An 18,496-nucleotide genomic window follows, 5' to 3' on the forward strand; every position below is an offset into this window, starting at 1 on the left:
TGGTGGGTTTTTTTTTGTTAATATTCTGATCCCTGCTGTGGAGGGATCGCTAATATTCCTTTTCGTGGAAAGTTAATCTGTAGACAGTTTGACGCTTTCGGTTAAATTAATTGAGGCTGAAGCCAACAAGGTGTTTCACTCCTTCTTGACTTACGTCTATTGAAATCCTACCCGGCACCATATTTCCCGCTTATCCCACACGAAGAAAATTACGTCGATTGTCGGTCATTTCCCCCTGCAATCAAACTCCTCCGGGTTAATTTGAATTTAATCGGAGTCTGCCTTATTCTGACGGGAGATTCAGCGGGAGTTTTAACTTTCATCTCCGCGGTTGAAAGTAAGAGGGAAGGCGGTAGCGGTGGCGATCGCAACCGACGAGCTTCTCACGTGAAAGGACGTTTTTGATTTCAACCCGCGGAGAATTGTGGGTGTGTGCCTCGCGTTTGTGTGTGTGTGTATCTTCTCGGGTTATTTGCCATTCGCTCGCGGTTTGCGTGTCAATTAATAGACACCCGCTCGGGACGTCCTTGGATGACGAACGCCTTCACTATGCTGTCTCGGACGTCTTCCCTGAGCGTCTCATGGTGGCCGTTCAAAGGTGACTGACTGGGTTCACACGCAACGCCGATATCCGTATGCGACGGATGATTTGATCTCTTCCCTCCATCGAATAGGGATTTAGGAAGTCGTATTTTGATGTCGAAGGGCAAATTTGACTCATTTTACGGGTTGATAATTGTAATTAGGATTTATTAGAAGAATATTGGGGAAATTTGACGAAAAGGTTACAGAGAAATGTCATCTTTCATTAGTTACGACTCATTTAAGATATGCTGATATTACATGTACATGGGACTCTCATGAAGTTGGATTGATTGCCAAATTGGATTGCGTGTAGCGTGGAGGAGTTAGATCTGTAAGCCTTAAATATGAAAAAAATGAGTAGCGTATCCAAAATATTAGAGCAGCCAGCCTGGGAAAGGCTCACGGAGCTAAGGATAAATTACAGATTAAATCTTTTGCATAAATTGGAAGGATGTCTCTTTAGTATTGATGTTGAAAATATGTTATTAGCCCCATCATATCACGGTGGACGTGATGATATCAATGAAATTAGGGAGATTAAGTGTAGAAAGGATCGATTTAAGATGTCATTGTTCCCATTAACGAAAAGGGATAAGAATAACGCCCGAACGAGTTAGAGTGAAAAAGTATACGGGTCAAAATTAGTCTAGTGGGCATTCACCCCCTGCCACACACACTAGTGGTGACTTACAAGGTACTAAAAAATATGAAATACAATCTGATGCAGTGTATAACTATTATTTTATGTGGATAAATTTTATCATCATATTATGGTTTTACAACGATTCAATTTCATCAACGAGCCATACGTATCTGGTATACTATATGATTATTGGTAGTCTATATTTTAGAGGTGTGAATAGATACTGAAAATCTTACTCTCAGGGGTCCTCTGAAGAACTTCTATCCTAACTGCATAAATACAGGTGTATCATGCCTTACATTATGTCATACCCTTACGCTTCTTGCAATACAGGGTTCGTCCGGAAAATAAGTGTACTGAGCTCAGGAAAAAAATTTATTACACTTTTACATATCTTAAGCTAATATTCCTCAAAATAGGACCCTTGTGAGTCGATACACTTGTTCCAGCGGCGTTCCCATTCCTGGAACGCTCCCGCGAAGGCATCATCGGGAACCTCTCGAAGACTCGTCGTCGACCTCTTCTCTGCCCTCCGCGACCATCTTGTGCCACCGAAAGATCATGTTTTTGGACATGGCTGACTCCCCGTAAGCCTGGTTAATCATACCGACAGTTTCGGTAGACGATTTCCCAAGCTTTACCGCAAATTTGATGGAATAACGCTGCTCCAAAAACTTCGGCATCGCGTTCCGTGACGTGGGTCGAGCGTGGAGGTTCGCGTTAACAGAGCTCCTCACTACACCACAGCTCAGAGCCGACTGCCTTTTTCAGCGTCGCTTGCCAACATACCCCCATCCAATCGCAGCCCGTCAGAGCGGTGCTGGGCGCGCCTGGAGCGGCGGGAAAAAATCGGTACACTTATTTTCCGGACGAACCCTGTATATCATAAAAGCCTATACTCTTCCTTAATCTTCGCCGTTTACCTAGCCGCATTCTCCTGCATAAAACGACCTTCAACATTCCATTTCCTCTTAATATCTTCTACATTTCCTGCTTCCTTAGAATTACGCCTAGCAACTTCCTCCCTTCCCCTACCACGTACAACTCTTCTTCGTTCGCCTTCCTCTCTTGTTATCTAATTTTCTTAATCCTTCTCCGTGTCCACGTCTCAAAACCCCATAAAATAACCCCTTTTTTTTAAATATCAGTTTAGGAACAATACAGCGCTCTGCTCTATTAACTCTCTGCTCCACTCACCTGTTAAAAAAGAGGTCGACAGTGAATGTATGCTTTTTGCATAACCTTGGAAGTTAATTTATTTTTTATCGCAGTATTTCCCTCGCGGTATTTTCTATTATAATTATTAAATGTATTGCACGAGATAAATTGTTTTTTTTTTAACGAACTGTTTTCTCTTGCTCCCCAGGGACGCTCTCGTGAGGCTCAGCCTGGACGGTCTGAAGCCGCTGGAGGTGGCGCCGTGGCTGGCGCCCTCTGGGAAGGTGGTGATGTGCCAGGCAAAGGGACAAGCGGAGGAGGACTGCCACAATTTCGTGCGAATCTTAGTTGCCGGTGGCACGGGGAGGCAGATGCTCTTCGCCTGCGGCACCAACGCCTACTCTCCGCGATGCTCCTGGCGGGAGGTACCGTATTTTCTGGCATATGAGACGAAAAGACGTAGAAGGCGCTCCCTAATGTTACTGGCGCATTCATAGAATGAAATGAAATCCTTTAGAATGCTACCAACATTTTCAAAGCACCCATTGCTGACTCATTTAGCGGTCACGTTTCAATTATTTCACCTAATTTGAAATATTAATTACTTTTATCCTGCCAGAAACGAGCGTGGATGTGACACACATGCCAGCAAAATGAGGTAGCGTTGCTGAAGTAAGACACGTTTCAAAACTGATGAAGTTCCCTCATGCAGACTTAAACGTGACTTTACATCTTACTATCTTTTATTTAATGAGAAGCAAACATTTTTGACATAAAATGTAATCCACTAGGATGTACTCCTCTGAAACACTGGATGCTAGTTTACTTATAGACTAAAGCTGATTATGACTTTGGCCGTATAAAGAACAGAGTTTATTTTTTCATGAACTTCCTTGAGGAAAAATAACGCTCTTTTTAGGCAATCCGGAAAATACGGCAATAAAAAATGAGAATTTAATTCCCCCGAGTGCCAGGGCTCTTTGAACGGATGAACTTTGGCGCCTTCGGCAACTTTGGAGCAAATTTAGAAAAAAACGTATTTGTATTAGATTTATTATTGGTATTTGTATTATTTATCTGAAATTCATGCGATACATATCCATAACCTAAAGAATTAATAGGAAAAATGGTTAAAATCGTGGAACGTTAAAAGAAAATTTTCAACGTATTGGTTGCATTAGCAAGCAGTGTGATGGGCCTTACGGGCAATGCTCTTATATACGGTAGTACAACACTGACCCTGACTATAAGGGTCCGTCCTTCAAATACTCAAGACCATTTTCGCCCTCTTTTTACCCCTTCTCCCCTTTGTTAGGATCCGCCCCTTTCACGTCATTATCGACTCCATCATTAATATCAAGCAGGCACCTTTTTCTGAAGAAAAGAAAAAAGTACTTGTAGTCGCGACGATAGCGTTGTGATTCCTGGTCAATTCAAATCCTTGTTTTTCAGGAAAAGTACAATAGGAACAATTATTTCCTTTATTTTTTTGGTATTAGAATGTGGTGCATACCATGAAACGAAACAAAAATATCTAAAAACCTGCAACAGATCGATAAATGCTTGACAATTTCTATTACGAGTCTCATGTGTTTGTTCACTAAGTCTTCTTTAGTGATGAAGATGTAATTAATATTCTCTTCATAAACAATTTCTGAAATAATTAAAAAATAAACTTATCCTTAAAAATCCTCCTGTACCTCCCTACCCTCCTTTTCCATAAGGAAACTTAATGAGATGGTGCGAACCACCCCTCTCGGCTCCCCCAAAAATCCTTAAGCAATTGAAGGACAGCCCCTAAGTGGGAGCAAGTCGTTATCCCAAGTGTAGGTCATTTCTCGAAGCGTAAGGAAAGAGAAATTTTTCCACGCGGTTCGAGGCGAGGGACTGAACACCTCGAAACCCTCAATTCCAGATGGACAGGGTCGGCCACGTTCTGGAGTGGGTGGACGGCACGGCCAAATGCCCCTACAGCCCACACTCCAACGTCACGGCCATCATGACGGCGCCCATGGTCGCTCCCCGCTTGGGGATCGATGGCGGTGGCGCCGGGGAGTCGGAGGCGGCCGCCACCGGCGACAAGGGCTACGGCTCCAGGGGACTCTTCTTCATCGGTGAGTACCCGTGACTTCCTACGGGGAAGGAGGTTTGAGGAGCCTAAAAACAGGAAACTGAGCACCCAAGCTGGGTATTCGCTTCCAATCATTATGTGTGAAAGAAACAGGCAGGCACAGGCAGTGATCCTAGGGAGTCGGTATGAATTTCTTCTCAAAAAATAAAGACAACACAACGTTAATAAAAGTTTCACATTAATAGCAATGAAGTCTGACATAGTGATCCATAATTGACCATTCTACATGCCTTATGGTAGCCCATTTCTCTAAGCTATGAGTCAATCTACAAGTCCTTGAAATTTACTTATACAGAGACTGCTGACAGTAATAAATTTTGCAGCTCTTGTTACGTGTACTTGCCTGCATTGCATAATATGCAAATCTGATAATTTTATGTTGCAGTTAAGACTTAATTCGAAGGACTTATTGATCGAGTTTTGGGAAACATTACCCTAATAGGGTGAAGGGTTACAGGCAGGTGAAGGGTTACCATACATCCTTAAAAATTTGACGATTCCAGAATATCTGTTTAAAAATAAAAACTGCAGGTTCTCAAATAACTTGTTGAGGATCAAGTGCAACATTTATATTGAAGGGTATTGAAGGGAAACTTGCTCCTTTGAATATCTTTTGAAAGAAATAGGAAAACATTCATATCTCGAAGAGCTGCTAATAAAGCTCTGAGCTGTCAAATCTTCATTATTGTTCCAAGAGAAACAAAAAATTGCATATATGGAAAATAAAATATTGCATATCAAATTAAAGTAGGAATACCGGAAGCTGGATATTATATGTGTTTAGGAGTAGCTCATACCTGTGAAATAATTGAAGTGGTTCAATATAATTACGAGTTGAGGATTAAGGGTTCTGATGTTGCAAGCAATGAATGAATGAGTTGGTTGATGCGATGGATTTTCTGAGCAACATACCTTGATTAATATTAATATAATACTGTAGTATTACTAGCACAGCAGCTGTTAAGAGGAAGTCCTTATTCCTAATAAGCAAGCATAGTCCAAACTGCCATATTATTGACTACGATCTTTTACTATATTAATTGACCCTGAGTACCCTTTTCTCCTTTCTAACTCCTTAATTCCATCTCTCTTTCTTCATTGCTGGCAAGAAGCAAAGTTCCAAACATTTTCAGATTCTGGAACAGAACTAGCAACTTATTGTAATCTTTGTTGCTTTTATCACTCATGACAAGAGCAATAGTCTTTCATCCCTTGGATCATATATCAGTAATTTTAACTTCGTTTCGTTCCTTATACTTAATAAAGAATAGGCAGGTGGAATTTTAAAAATCTTAGGAGTGTAGTAAGTTCATGAATATATGATTAGTAGTTTAGCATTAATGCATGTCCTTAATTGTTCTCCAAAGGATAGGATTTGATTTACCTCTGCATTAATAAACTGATGTGTTGTGGAAGCTGTTTGTGGTACATTTTTTAAAATTTATATTCCTTTATATATTTTAACGAATTAATGTAGTATGTATCTAAATTGTATGTACATCCTTGTATCACAGGTACACCAATGGACTTCAGTGGTTCAGACCCTGCCATCTACAGGACTGGAGGCGGTCAACCACCCCTTCGAACTCTGCAGTATAACAGCAAGTGGCTAAGTCAGCCACAGTTTGTTGGATCATTTGAAACAGAGCGACATGTTTACTTCCTATTCCGAGAGTCTGCAGTGGAGTACATCAACTGTGGAAAGGTTTGTTCATTGATCAATGAGCTATTGATATTTGTTTTCAAATAATGTGTATGAACCACTGTACTGCGTAAAGGAGAAATATAAAAAATAATTTATTTGTTCATGACTATTTCCATTGAAAATGTATTGAAGAGTCTTAGATAATCGATTGATGCTTGCATGTATTGGATTTGTTGTACTAATACATAATTTTTTGCTCTGGCAGAGAATTTATTCCCGGATTGCCCGGGTGTGCAAGGGAGATACTGGTGGCAAGGTGATGTTGCGGGACAATTGGACAACTTTCTTGAAAGCTCGCCTCAACTGTTCTCTTCCCGGAGAGTATCCGTTTTACTTTGATGAAATCCAAGGCATGGATTATCTTATGTCCGAGAGAATCATCTTTGCAACATTCACGACACCAAGGTGTGGAATCTCTCTTATCATTCTGACCTGCATGTTGTCATTTAACTGCCACCTTTGAGCATCTGTTTCATGGAACACTGCTCTTGAAATGAGTTCTTTTTCATTACAGAAAGACGCATAGAGATTTTCTAGTTTTCTTTACAAAGTGTTAATGAGTTAAATAGAGGGGAATTACTTTGTTTGTGAAAGTAGTCATTTATATCTTATTAAAAGATAGCTGTATAGAATTGCCAATTTATTTGATATAGCTAGGTTTGAAATTTATGCGACTGCATAAATCATTTGTCCAATTTTACTGGCAACACGTTTCATTAAAAATTGCAGAGGTTAGAAAATAAAGAGTTTTTCTTATTTCCACAAAATTTTAACATGAGTTTTTATTACACCTCTACTGCTTGTAAAAAAAAGTAAGCCGAAAGTGTGGGCAGTAAAGAAAGTGGCAATGTGCTATCATTACTTTTTTCATTTCTAAATGATACCAACTTAATTGCAAAGTATGAAAATTCAGTGGGATGTAAATAACTTGAGGAGTTACTGTCTCAGGTATTTACGATGCATAAATATTCCATCTATTTGTCTTTCTAATGTGCATTCAATTCTTTTGATATTTCCAGAAATAGCATCGCTGGCTCTGCCATATGTGCTTTCAATGTGTCCTCCATTGAAGAGGCATTCCGAGGTCGCTTCAAGCACCAAGCTGATCCTGGCTCAGCATGGGAGCCCTCTCACTCGCCCCACATTCGCACCCACACCTGTGAAGGTGGAATGACACCACAACATGGAGTTCAAGCTGATGCCAGTGAGTTACTTCTGTCACCCTACTCTTTCAATTGGAAATCCATTCATTTCCTCACCTATTTGTCATTCACAGTTTTTCCTTTGGGAATTTTAGGCAATAGTTTCTGTAAATTCAGACATTGTTACTGTAGGCTCACTATAATCTATTGTAAAGCTTATATTGCATTGTGAGCTATTAAAGTAAAGCTTTCTTTCTCATCAAAGAATAATGAGGGAATATTCACCTCCATTTGCAATATATAGTACCTTAACTGAGAGCATTCTCGCTCATTTCTAGGTTCAGATCCCAACCCAGTCCACCCGCACCTACTTCAAGTGGACTCATCCCGTTACCAGCTCCTAGACACAGCAGTGAAGCCCCTCACAGCATCGCCACTCCATGTTGAGGCTCCTCTGCGCCTTGTGGCCATTGCTGCCCTATCCATTCCGACCCGACTCCACACCACCAACCATATCCTCTTTGCTGCTGCTGAGGGGGGACAGATCATCAAAGTGTCGATATTGCCACGCACACTCAAGGCTTGTGTTGTTGAGATATGGAATGCCCCGCTACCTGGGTCTGGTCCTCCTTTCAGAGTCCATGCTCTTCGATACCTTCCAGATTCGGTGAGTAGTTAAGAATTCCCTGGAATGAGAGAATTCAGGGCACAATCCAGACTCTTCACTGATCATTGTGACATTTTAATTTGCCCTCTAACAGCTCATTGCTACACAGCTGCTGCAGTATTTACTAAATATTGGCCGATTTTTGGCCATTAACCTTTAATGAAATTGACTATTTTAACCAGACAGAGTATGAAAATGGGACATAGGAAGATTTATTCTAAAATTCTTTTAATTTGAGATGTTCTCGGTGCTATGAATCAGACAGGGGTGCGAAATTCCTCATGGCTATTAATGAGTTGATGAGGGTGAGGTATGAAATCTTTGTCAATGAATTTTTGTCAGCATTGCTAGTAAATTATTCATTCATACATGCACCTAGTATTATACATTTAAATTGTCATTTAATAAATTATTTATTTTAATATAAGACATCAATAAGGGAAAGAAAAAGTGGAAATTGGTAAAGGAAATATGGGAAAGAAAGAAAAGTTTGATTGAGAGATATTCACAGATACTAAGGTGTTTAAGGATACTATGATGAAAGGGAGACTAGTAGATGCGCAGGGATAAGGAAGAAAAGAAGGCAATATTGTAAGCCAAAGGTGATAAATTGTACAGAAGCATTGCAGAAATCTGCAAGGATACATGATAATCTTCAGGAGCCATCCAAAACCATCCTCGGTATGCTAGGAAACCTGTGACCAGTGTAATACAAATTTTGTATTACATGTGCATATAAAAAGTGAGAAGTAAAAAAAGAATTAGAAAAAATGGAATAATGATTTCTCAGGTACTCGATGAGATTCATTTTTTAGTTTTTCTAGTGCCATGTCACATATCTACAATTATACTCTAGATGAAATCAAAGTTTCATTTTCTTAATAATAATTTAAAGAATTTAAAATGTAACCTTGAATAGAAAAACTTTTTTAAACTCACGAATAGCTTCAATTCTACATGTATTGATGAAAAATCATCCACTTTCCAGGGGCATTAGTTGGGACTATGGAAAACATGTTTGTGACCCAACTTACTAGTCTAGTCTGCATGTTGATCATACATCTTTTCGGTACAATAAGATGAACCTAAGCTTTTAGCTTTATGAAGTCCTGAATTGTATCCTGTCTTCCCGGGATCCATTCATTCGTCAGTGGTGATCATGTGAACACTCATTTTCAACTGCAGGAATCCCTTTATCTTGGCACTGAGAACCACGGAGTGTTGCGCATCCCCGCTCAGCGTTGTGCCCGATACAGCACTAGGCAGATATGCATGGATGCCGCAGATCCCCATTGCGGTTGGGACGAGGCAAGAGAAGCTTGCACGCCTGCTCCTGAAGGGAACACCCAAGCTGCCCACTGGAGCCAGGTCATCACTACTTGCCCCATTATTGGACATCCAGGTAAGAACTGTCAATGCTTCCTCAGCATGGTGAACTTCCTTCACCAACTGTGCTGTCAGCCCAAGGGATTGTCCAGTAGGGCTGTGACTTCTTTATTGTTTCTGGAGGAGAGATAAAAACTCGGGAATTTGTCCGAAGGTGTCTGAAAGTTGTCAAATGAGAAAGGCATTACTTCCTCTTCATTATTTAATGTTCTGAACAAGCTGGTTTCAAATAATCAAAAAGGAGACTAGTCTCGACATGCAGTGAACTGTGTAAGATTATTACTTTAGTCCTTGCCAGTGTAAAAAAATCCTCTTTGTTACTCAGTTAATTATTGTGAAGGAAATAATAACAAAAAATGGAATTGATTCATACTCAGAACATCCTGCAAAAATATCATAGCATTGATTTATAAAGCATCGATAATGTGGGTATTGGGAAAGCAGTTGTACAAAGTGTACTATTTCATGATATTGGTGAAATGAAATATTTTACCCAATGTTATCAAAAACAAGCCATAGGATGAACAGCAATAAATTACTCTGTCATAAATGGCCTATCCTAATTATATGCTATCCTCTTTACAACTGCAACTTGGAATATGAAGTCAACCCTGGTTTGCATATTTTACTTTCTAGTACATTGTTTTCTTTAGGTTCCTTGGAAAATGAGCCTACAAGAACTCACAGTAATCTTAAATTTTGAATTGGGTGATTTTCAGTTGATGGAGGATGGAGTACCTGGTCACCATGGTTCCCCTGCTCTCAGGTGTCAGATGAGTCTGTGGGGCCTGGTTCATCTGGAGCCAATAGCCTTGGAGAATGCCAATGCCGGGAAAGGACATGTACCAATCCAGAGCCAATGAATGGTGGAAAAGCGTAAGTATGCAATTTTAGGATAATGCAAAATGTGGATATCAATCTTCGGTGACATTGCCTTTATTTTGTATGCCTTATGCTTTCTTTGAGTTGTCAAAAGGTAATTCTTAAGATGTGAAATTAATATGGCAAAAAAATATTCGGGAAAAAATGTTATGTATTATGAAAATGAATGAAGTCACTTTGGAGTTTAATTTATTTTATTTTGGAAGTTTCCACGTAAGAACTATTGAAATTCAAATGTATTTAATCTCACAATGAATAGAAATCAGTGAAAATCCCCCTTTATGTTAATAGAAATTGAATTTGACTGTGTAGTCCTAACATTTTCTTCGTATTTATTATTGGAATTTCTAGTCCCAGCGCGAACTGTTGCTTTTCTACCAACCATATTACTTTTGACTCTTCTTAAAGAAGTTGAGATGGTTGGCACATTTTCATTACCAGGAAATTACTAACATATTTTTCTCATCAATGTTGATCACAATTTTAATTGGAATGATGATCATGATAGTGATCATCAGCAGAATTTTTTTGTTGAAGATTTCTTTTAACTTCCTCATGACTCAGGTGTTCTGGAGGTCCGAGTATTGAAGTTGGTCGTTGTGTTCGCCATGGGGGCTGGACACCATGGTCTGCCTGGTCTCCCTGCTCTCAGTCATGTGGACTTGCTGTGAAAACAAGGCGTCGAATCTGCGGAAACCCTGCTCCAGCAAATGGCGGGAGAGTATGTGTAGGAAGTGACCACTCAGAAATATACTGTACATCAAATCCTCCATGTCCTGGTGAGTAAGGTTTCTTTCAATTTTTTTGTTTTGTGAGAGATTAATCATTTTCTGTTACTCAATAGTTAATATGGTGAATATTGTCATTCTCATTGAAATGGCGATTAGAGTAGGGAAATAGTGATTAGAAAATTATTAATGAGCAACTTTGGGAGTTAATGCAATCATTCCTGTGTAAGACTTATGCCTTTTAAGTTAATTTGAATGATACATAATATTAATCACAACTCACAATAAAGAATACTTGGCGCAACTATCATAAACATGAATGTTTGAGTAAATTTTGAGGTGCATTCATAAGAAGGACCAACCTAAGGTTTTTTTGGTGTCCTGAGGGGAAGAACCCTTTTGAATCCCATAGTTCATGCATAGGATTGATGGGAGACCGTTAGATGGATACAGACATTGGGAAACTTCTCTTTTGGTCTCTCAAAGAAACTCAGGAACAGTATATTTCAAGTACCAGCACCTGTCCTGAGCCCCAATTTTGCATAATTGTGGTCACATAAATTAAAAATTGTCCTTAACAACTTGGTATGTTAGGCTCTTTCTCTCTTTACTCTTAGATTATCATAGAAATACTGCTTTGAGCAGCTTCAGGAATACCTTCCAAGTACCCTCAAAGTCAAAGAAACTGACCCCCTAAAACTTTATAGCAATTTTTGAGAAAAGCATCATATTTGTCAAGTTTATCCTTAAGCTTTTAAAGAAAACAGGCATAATGTAGAATATGCAATACATTGCATTTGTACTAGGGTTGAGTAAAAAATGATTAGGTTCTCCAAGTCACATATTACATGACTAACTTTGTCATGAGTGCTTTGCTCTTTTGAAAGGAGTTTTGCTATCACTTGTCAATCATTCCTTTTATAATTAACCATTCTTATTTCACTAAGCAGTTTTTCATACCTTAAGTGATTTGCTATTTGCTCTGCTGCTCAAATCATTGTGGCAGCAGTCTTCATATGTATACCATTGGTGTTATTGGAATACTAACAGTTGGGCATTGAAATCTGCCATTTCTGTCCATGTTTTTTATGATTTAGATCATTTTGTTATTTCAGGAATAATAAATATAGCAGAGACACGATACCCTCCATTTTTGTCACATGTGAGAATTAGGATTCTGTAGAGTGAAAGGGTTAAAGAATGATGTGAAATGACCTGATATACATGCCTGTTTAGGAGATATAAAGAGGAAGGGTGAATATGTTTCAACCCATACTTTATTTCACCCTCTACAGCCAAAACGCTGCCCCCTATAGATGGTCAGTGGTCTCCTTGGTCTGCCTGGGGTGAATGCAGTGCACCTTGTGGCTGGGGCGGAAGTACTCCTGGTTCACCTTCTGGTGGTGGATTCAGATTACGCAGGAGGCGCTGCGACTCCCCCCCACCCTCCAATAGTGGGCAAGACTGCAGTGGTTGCCCCGTGGAGTATGAGATGTGCAATGTAGGTGTGCGTTGCCAGGAGGCCCGACGACTTTCACAGTGGACACCCTGGTTGGCTGTTTCAGGGTCATCCAGCGCTGGAAACTATTCATACCCTTCATTAGGTTTGTTTTCTCTCCATAAATCCTACGCTTATTATTTGTCATTTAAAATAGAATGTAAATATACCCATTTGCATTTTCAAAGTTTTGGATTTTAGTATATATGAACACTACTTCTGAATATCACTATAGGAAAAATTATCTTAAAAAATCATGGAAAATTGTAATTATAATTTAATATACGAGGGTCATCCGGAAAGTAGTACCCGTTCGTGAAATAAAGACACAAAAGTAAATATTAACAAACATAAAAAATTTTATTTGAAAGAGGATACTTTAAACTACTTCTCAACATAATCTCCAAGCAAATTAAGGCATTTGTCATAACGTGTGACAAGTTTCTGTATTCCTGCTGCATAGTCCTTCGCCGCCAGCTCATTGAGATACGCGAGGGACCCATCTTGCACAAATTTTTGCATAATGCAGATGGTGTTTAACAATTTCATGAACAATTGTTCGAGAAACATTGGGAAAATGCTCACAGATGTCATCAATTGTGACGCGCCGATCGTTCCTCACGAATTCGTCAACTGAGCTCACCAGTTGGTCTGTAATGACAGACGGTCTCCCCGAACGCTCATCGTCGTGTGTGTTCCCCCTCCCCATGTTGAAGTTGCGACACCACCGCCGAACAGACGACTCGTCCATTACATTGTCTCCATACACCTCCTTTAATTGGCGATGAATATCACATGGGCGAACGTTTCTTGCATTGAGGAATTTAATCACTGCCCTCACTTCACAACTGGCGGCGTTCTCAATTTTTTTAAACATTGTAAACAATCACAGAAACAACACAGGCAATGCTAGCGTCACGCAACTTGGCTCAGAGAAGGCAGACAAGCCACTGAAGCTATCTGACCTCGTCCAGCGGCTACTCGCGTCGTCAGCACTTCATGCGGCACGAACGGGTACTACTTTCCGGATGACCCTCGTACATTGAGGGTTCTGGGGAAACTATTTTGGAATCTAGAGATAGCAATATCATGAGTATGAATAATGCATTTCAAAAACAATGTTCATCCTCATTGAGACTAGTTGTTTAGCCAATTTCTTTTGGTTCTTTATAGAGAGAATAACTGTTTATAATATGCTGTCCTAAATTTAACATATGAACTTAAACTAGCATTAAAATCAAGTAAGGCCTGAATTAAATCCCTCTGCAAAATGTTAAGCCCTTTTTATTCCACTCCAATTCAATGCAAGTATATGATTACTTCTGAAAGGTTTCTGAGTACACCATCCATTTTAACAAAAATAAATGAATTTTCGATGCTGTTATAGTTGTTAGTAACATACGTTCTTCCCTATTGCTGCCAATAAACAGAGCATGGTGGTGGTGCAAGGCTTGAGAGAAGATTTCGGTTTACCTGTCGTGCACCTGTGCCAAACTCATCTCTTCTCCGACTGATGCCAGCTCGTGAAGATGAAAGGATATGCCAACCTGATGGCACATGTGCCCGAGGTAAGTTGAGGCTATGCTGGTTTTCTCCATCCCAGCTCTAGTTTAATCAATTAGTTCAAAGAAATGTTTTTAGTACAAGAACACAACGCTTTAATTCACCAAGAATATCAGTTGTTGAATTCAATATAATTTTCTCCTTTCCTAGTATTTATGTGCTATTTATAATACAAAAATATGTTTATTTCATGGCCTAATTTTCTGCAGAGAAATCGCTGCTCAGTTTTGGATCAGTTCATGATCTTTTATTTTCTGTAGATGTTTTCTGTCAATTTTTTATTATTTGTAAAAATATGATAATAAATAATTAATTAGGCTCACAGTTGTAAAAATATCTTTATCACTGATACTTTGAATGGAGACATGCCCAATTATAATGCATTTCTGCTCTGTAAAAAGGACACGTCATCTGCCACTAATGAGTTGAATTCATTAACATTTAGAGAGAAAATATATACATAGAAATGTGTGAGTTTGATAGAAGTATCATGTATTCATTTATTGTATTTTGTAGAAATATTCCTTCTTTCAAGTATTTATTTTTGGGTAACTCTTATGTGCTTCTCATTAAGCTTCATGTTTCTATGACCTTTAATGATGGCTATTGAATGGTGTGGTCTCTGTGTCACTTTGAGCAGGTCGCCTAGGAGAAGGGTTGGATGGTGTTCGGGGTAATGATGATGGTGGCTGGGGCGAATGGTCCCCTTGGTCACCCTGTCCACTCACCATCGACTGCCCAGATGGAGGAAGTGGCATTCTCCCACAGCAGCACCGGACAAGAATCTGTGAAAATGGCGGAGATGAAGATTCATGCGCAGGTCCATCTCGCATGACACGTGCTTGCCCAAGGCCCAAGTGCAGCTCAGATAACGATCCTGGTGAGTATATAAATTTTTTGACTCATTTACCCATTAGAACTTCAGCAGTACATTGCCATAATCCAAGTCATGTTGGTGACAAAGGAATTTTTACTCTTTTAAGCCTGAGATCGAAAAGTTCCAAAGGGGTTTTCAAAATGTCTTACCCAATGTATAAGGTAATGAAGGTAATAATTTTCATAATTGGGGTCCTGTGAAAGTTTTACCCCCTGTGAAATATTCAATGTATTGAAACACCTGGTATGGTTCAGAATAAAAAGATGAAAATTAATTCTAAAATTTTTAGAATCTTGACTGTACATGACTGAAGAATCAAGTCTTGTTCGCACCACAGCTTTAAGATTTTAACCTTTGAAAGAATTTGAAAATCACAGTTTTGTAACCTATATATTTTCTGTGAATATACAATTATAACTACAGAAATCAATTGAAATAGTAATTTTTAGTTTGTAAAATTTCGGTATGCGTAAAATTATACCTGTAGATATCATTGATAAAAAGTTTTCCTTCCAAACTAAGCGATATAATTATCATTGATGAAATGAATAATGGTTCTAAAATTAAATTAAATTTTCTAAATTATTGTGACTTATGTATTGTATTATGTAAGGAGTTTTAGCGTATGCATTGAATACCATGAAAAACTATCATATTGTGGTATTGGGTTGAAACCCAGTTAGAAACCAGAGTTGGGAAATCACTGCTCTAAGCAGACATAAAAAATGAAATCAAAAATATCTTCTCAAAACTGAATGGCTTTTCTGGCATGGATGTGTTTGAATTCAGTCATGGAAATATTTCAGGGAGTGACTGGGGTTGCTGGTCAGAGTGGTCAGCTTGCTCCGTTACCTGTGGCCTTGGGATGCGACGCAGGACCCGGCAATGCAATCCTCGTCCACTTCCACCTGGCATTGATGCCCACTCAATCCCAGTGCGATGCGATGGCTCTTCGACGGGGGATGAACCATGCGAGATGCCAACCTGTGAATGTGAGTGCTCTTTTTAAAGTAATATTTACAAACATTCAGGCTCTTATTTACATAGGAATTGCAGAATGATGCCCATTCAAGGTTTTTCCAATGCTTCTGAATAATTTTCTTTTTTCATTTGGTAAATTTCTAGCACGGCCTTCTCCTCTTACATTTGCTTATGCCCATGTCCCATTATGCAAGAGCTATTGCTTGAACTGAAAGGCCTGCACTACTTGCCGTAATGTGTCAACAGCGTGAAGTTTCCCATTTGAGGGGAGTGGGTATTTGCACTGACAAATAGTGTGTCACTGTCAGTGACACAATTTGATGCATTAATCTGTAATATGGTATAGTGGATGCTATTTCAAAGTTGTCATGGGTTTACAAGATGTCTCTCAAATAAACTGTGTGAAAAATGAGTCGCCTACTGCCAGTGAATTTATCATCAGCTAAGTACCAGTAGTAGTCCAGATAAGGAATAACTGATACACATTGAATCCCTCTTTTGAAGTATTTTCCTCTTTTGGGCGTAATGGTTTTTTCATGAATAAATACCTTGAGAAATAATAACTTAATAAAATTATACAGTATACCACTTCTGCTAATGAAAAGATTTTGTAAAGAAAGAAAAATTTGTGTCAGTGAAAAGATTAAAAACATAAGACACACCATTTGGCTTACAGCCATATTTATGAGTGGGAACGCGAGGTTAGAACTTCAATACTTAAAGAAAAATATGTAAAATAAGGTGATTTAATGACCTTTTTACGATATTAAATCCATGTCCTATGCCTTCCATCATAATGTTTTTTTACCATCATCAAAAATATTTCTATTCTACATGCACATTTACATGCTTCGTATTCGTACCGCCAGAGATCAATTTTTTTGCTCTTGAATTCTACCATAGAAAAAAATAGAGATGTATTCTCACTGGTGTCAAGGACATGGACAATAATTATCTAGTATAGGCAAGTGCTCAATTTCAGATTAGCAAGTACCCTATTAAGATACATGGTTACTTGTACAATGTACAATTATGCAGTATAAAAATATAAATTTCAATTTTCCAATGAAAAATTCATATTTACATACGAGGGTCATCCGGAAAGTAGTACCCGTTCGTGAAATAAAGACACAAAAGTAAATATTAACAAACATAAAAAATTTTATTTGAAAGAGGATACTTTAAACTACTTCTCAACATAATCTCCAAGCAAATTAAGGCATTTGTCATAACGTGTGACAAGTTTCTGTATTCCTGCTGCATAGTCCTTCGCCGCCAGCTCATTGAGATACGCGAGGGACCCATCTTGCACAAATTTTTGCATAATGCAGATGGTGTTTAACAATTTCATGAACAATTGTTCGAGAAACATTGGGAAAATGCTCACAGATGTCATCAATTGTGACGCGCCGATCGTTCCTCACGAATTCGTCAACTGAGCTCACCAGTTGGTCTGTAATGACAGACGGTCTCCCCGAACGCTCATCGTCGTGTGTGTTCCCCCTCCCCATGTTGAAGTTGCGACACCACCGCCGAACAGACGACTCGTCCATTACATTGTCTCCATACACCTCCTTTAATTGGCGATGAATATCACATGGGCGAACGTTTCTTGCATTGAGGAATTTAATCACTGCCCTCACTTCACAACTGGCGGCGTTCTCAATTTTTTTAAACATTGTAAACAATCACAGAAACAACACAGGCAATGCTAGCGTCACGCAACTTGGCTCAGAGAAGGCAGACAAGCCACTGAAGCTATCTGACCTCGTCCAGCGGCTACTCGCGTCGTCAGCACTTCATGCGGCACGAACGGGTACTACTTTCCGGATGACCCTTGTATAAGAATCAATAACATACTGTAATCAAGGAACTACAGTAAAATTATTAGAATATTAATGTAGAAAAAAAAACAAAAGATACCAGAATGGTGAATTGAAAATCAAATTCAAGATTCAGAGTGTTAGATCTAAATGATGATAGTAAGTTGCCCATCAGGACATGGCCATTAATTATGGTAACATATGACAGTTTGGCAATAGTTCTATGTAAGCATCAGTTCTTATGTGAATCTGGGATACAACTTGCTATCTGTACATTATTTATAGCCCTGAATCACTGATGGCATAAACTCACTTTTTATTCTTCTCAATGCAGCTCTGCGTGGTTGGGGTGACTGGTCAATCTGGTCAGAATGTGATGATGGAGGGGAGCAGCATAGGCGCAGGAGGTGCCTCTTGGCTCCTGGTGTTGGTGGGGAAGTCTGCAGAGGCCCTCAGATGCAGGCACGGATGTGCATCTTCCCAAACAGCAATGGTAAGTGGGTCTATTCTGGAGAAAAAAAGTGCTTGGCAAATGATAATCATAAGTGTTTTCCTATATCAGGATGTGGATTTTAATTCTTCCATATACATATATAAATCCTCACATTTTTTCCACCTTTTGTAATTTAATTTTTAATATGTTTCTGCTCACTACAAAATCCTCACATGAACTGCAATTTGTTTAGTGATAAAAATCATCTTTTTTTAACCTAACTTTCAATAACTT

The 18,496-nt window shown here is 39.0% G+C and overlaps 1 protein-coding gene across 1 annotated transcript in view; it reads left to right on the top strand.

The window, feature by feature from the left end:
- The window catches only part of LOC139696425 (semaphorin 5c-like), a 343,494-nt gene that overhangs the window by 317,605 nt on the left and 7,393 nt on the right, over nt 1-18,496 (top strand). Inside the window, exons 4-17 of the mRNA XM_071595187.1 lie at nt 2,595-2,811; nt 4,302-4,500; nt 6,032-6,222; nt 6,428-6,627; nt 7,242-7,426; nt 7,703-8,031; nt 9,217-9,433; nt 10,137-10,293; nt 10,864-11,078; nt 12,323-12,631; nt 13,956-14,093; nt 14,729-14,968; nt 15,772-15,957; nt 18,104-18,262. Of these exons, the coding sequence (XP_071451288.1) occupies nt 2,595-2,811; nt 4,302-4,500; nt 6,032-6,222; nt 6,428-6,627; nt 7,242-7,426; nt 7,703-8,031; nt 9,217-9,433; nt 10,137-10,293; nt 10,864-11,078; nt 12,323-12,631; nt 13,956-14,093; nt 14,729-14,968; nt 15,772-15,957; nt 18,104-18,262 (2,942 nt within the window). The remainder of the gene's footprint in view (nt 1-2,594; nt 2,812-4,301; nt 4,501-6,031; nt 6,223-6,427; nt 6,628-7,241; nt 7,427-7,702; nt 8,032-9,216; nt 9,434-10,136; nt 10,294-10,863; nt 11,079-12,322; nt 12,632-13,955; nt 14,094-14,728; nt 14,969-15,771; nt 15,958-18,103; nt 18,263-18,496) is intronic.

The sequence above is a fragment of the Hetaerina americana genome, unplaced genomic scaffold (genome assembly GCF_022747635.1).
Source record: "Hetaerina americana unplaced genomic scaffold, ioHetAmer1.1.p SCAF_7, whole genome shotgun sequence".
NCBI lineage: Eukaryota > Metazoa > Arthropoda > Insecta > Odonata > Calopterygidae > Hetaerina > Hetaerina americana.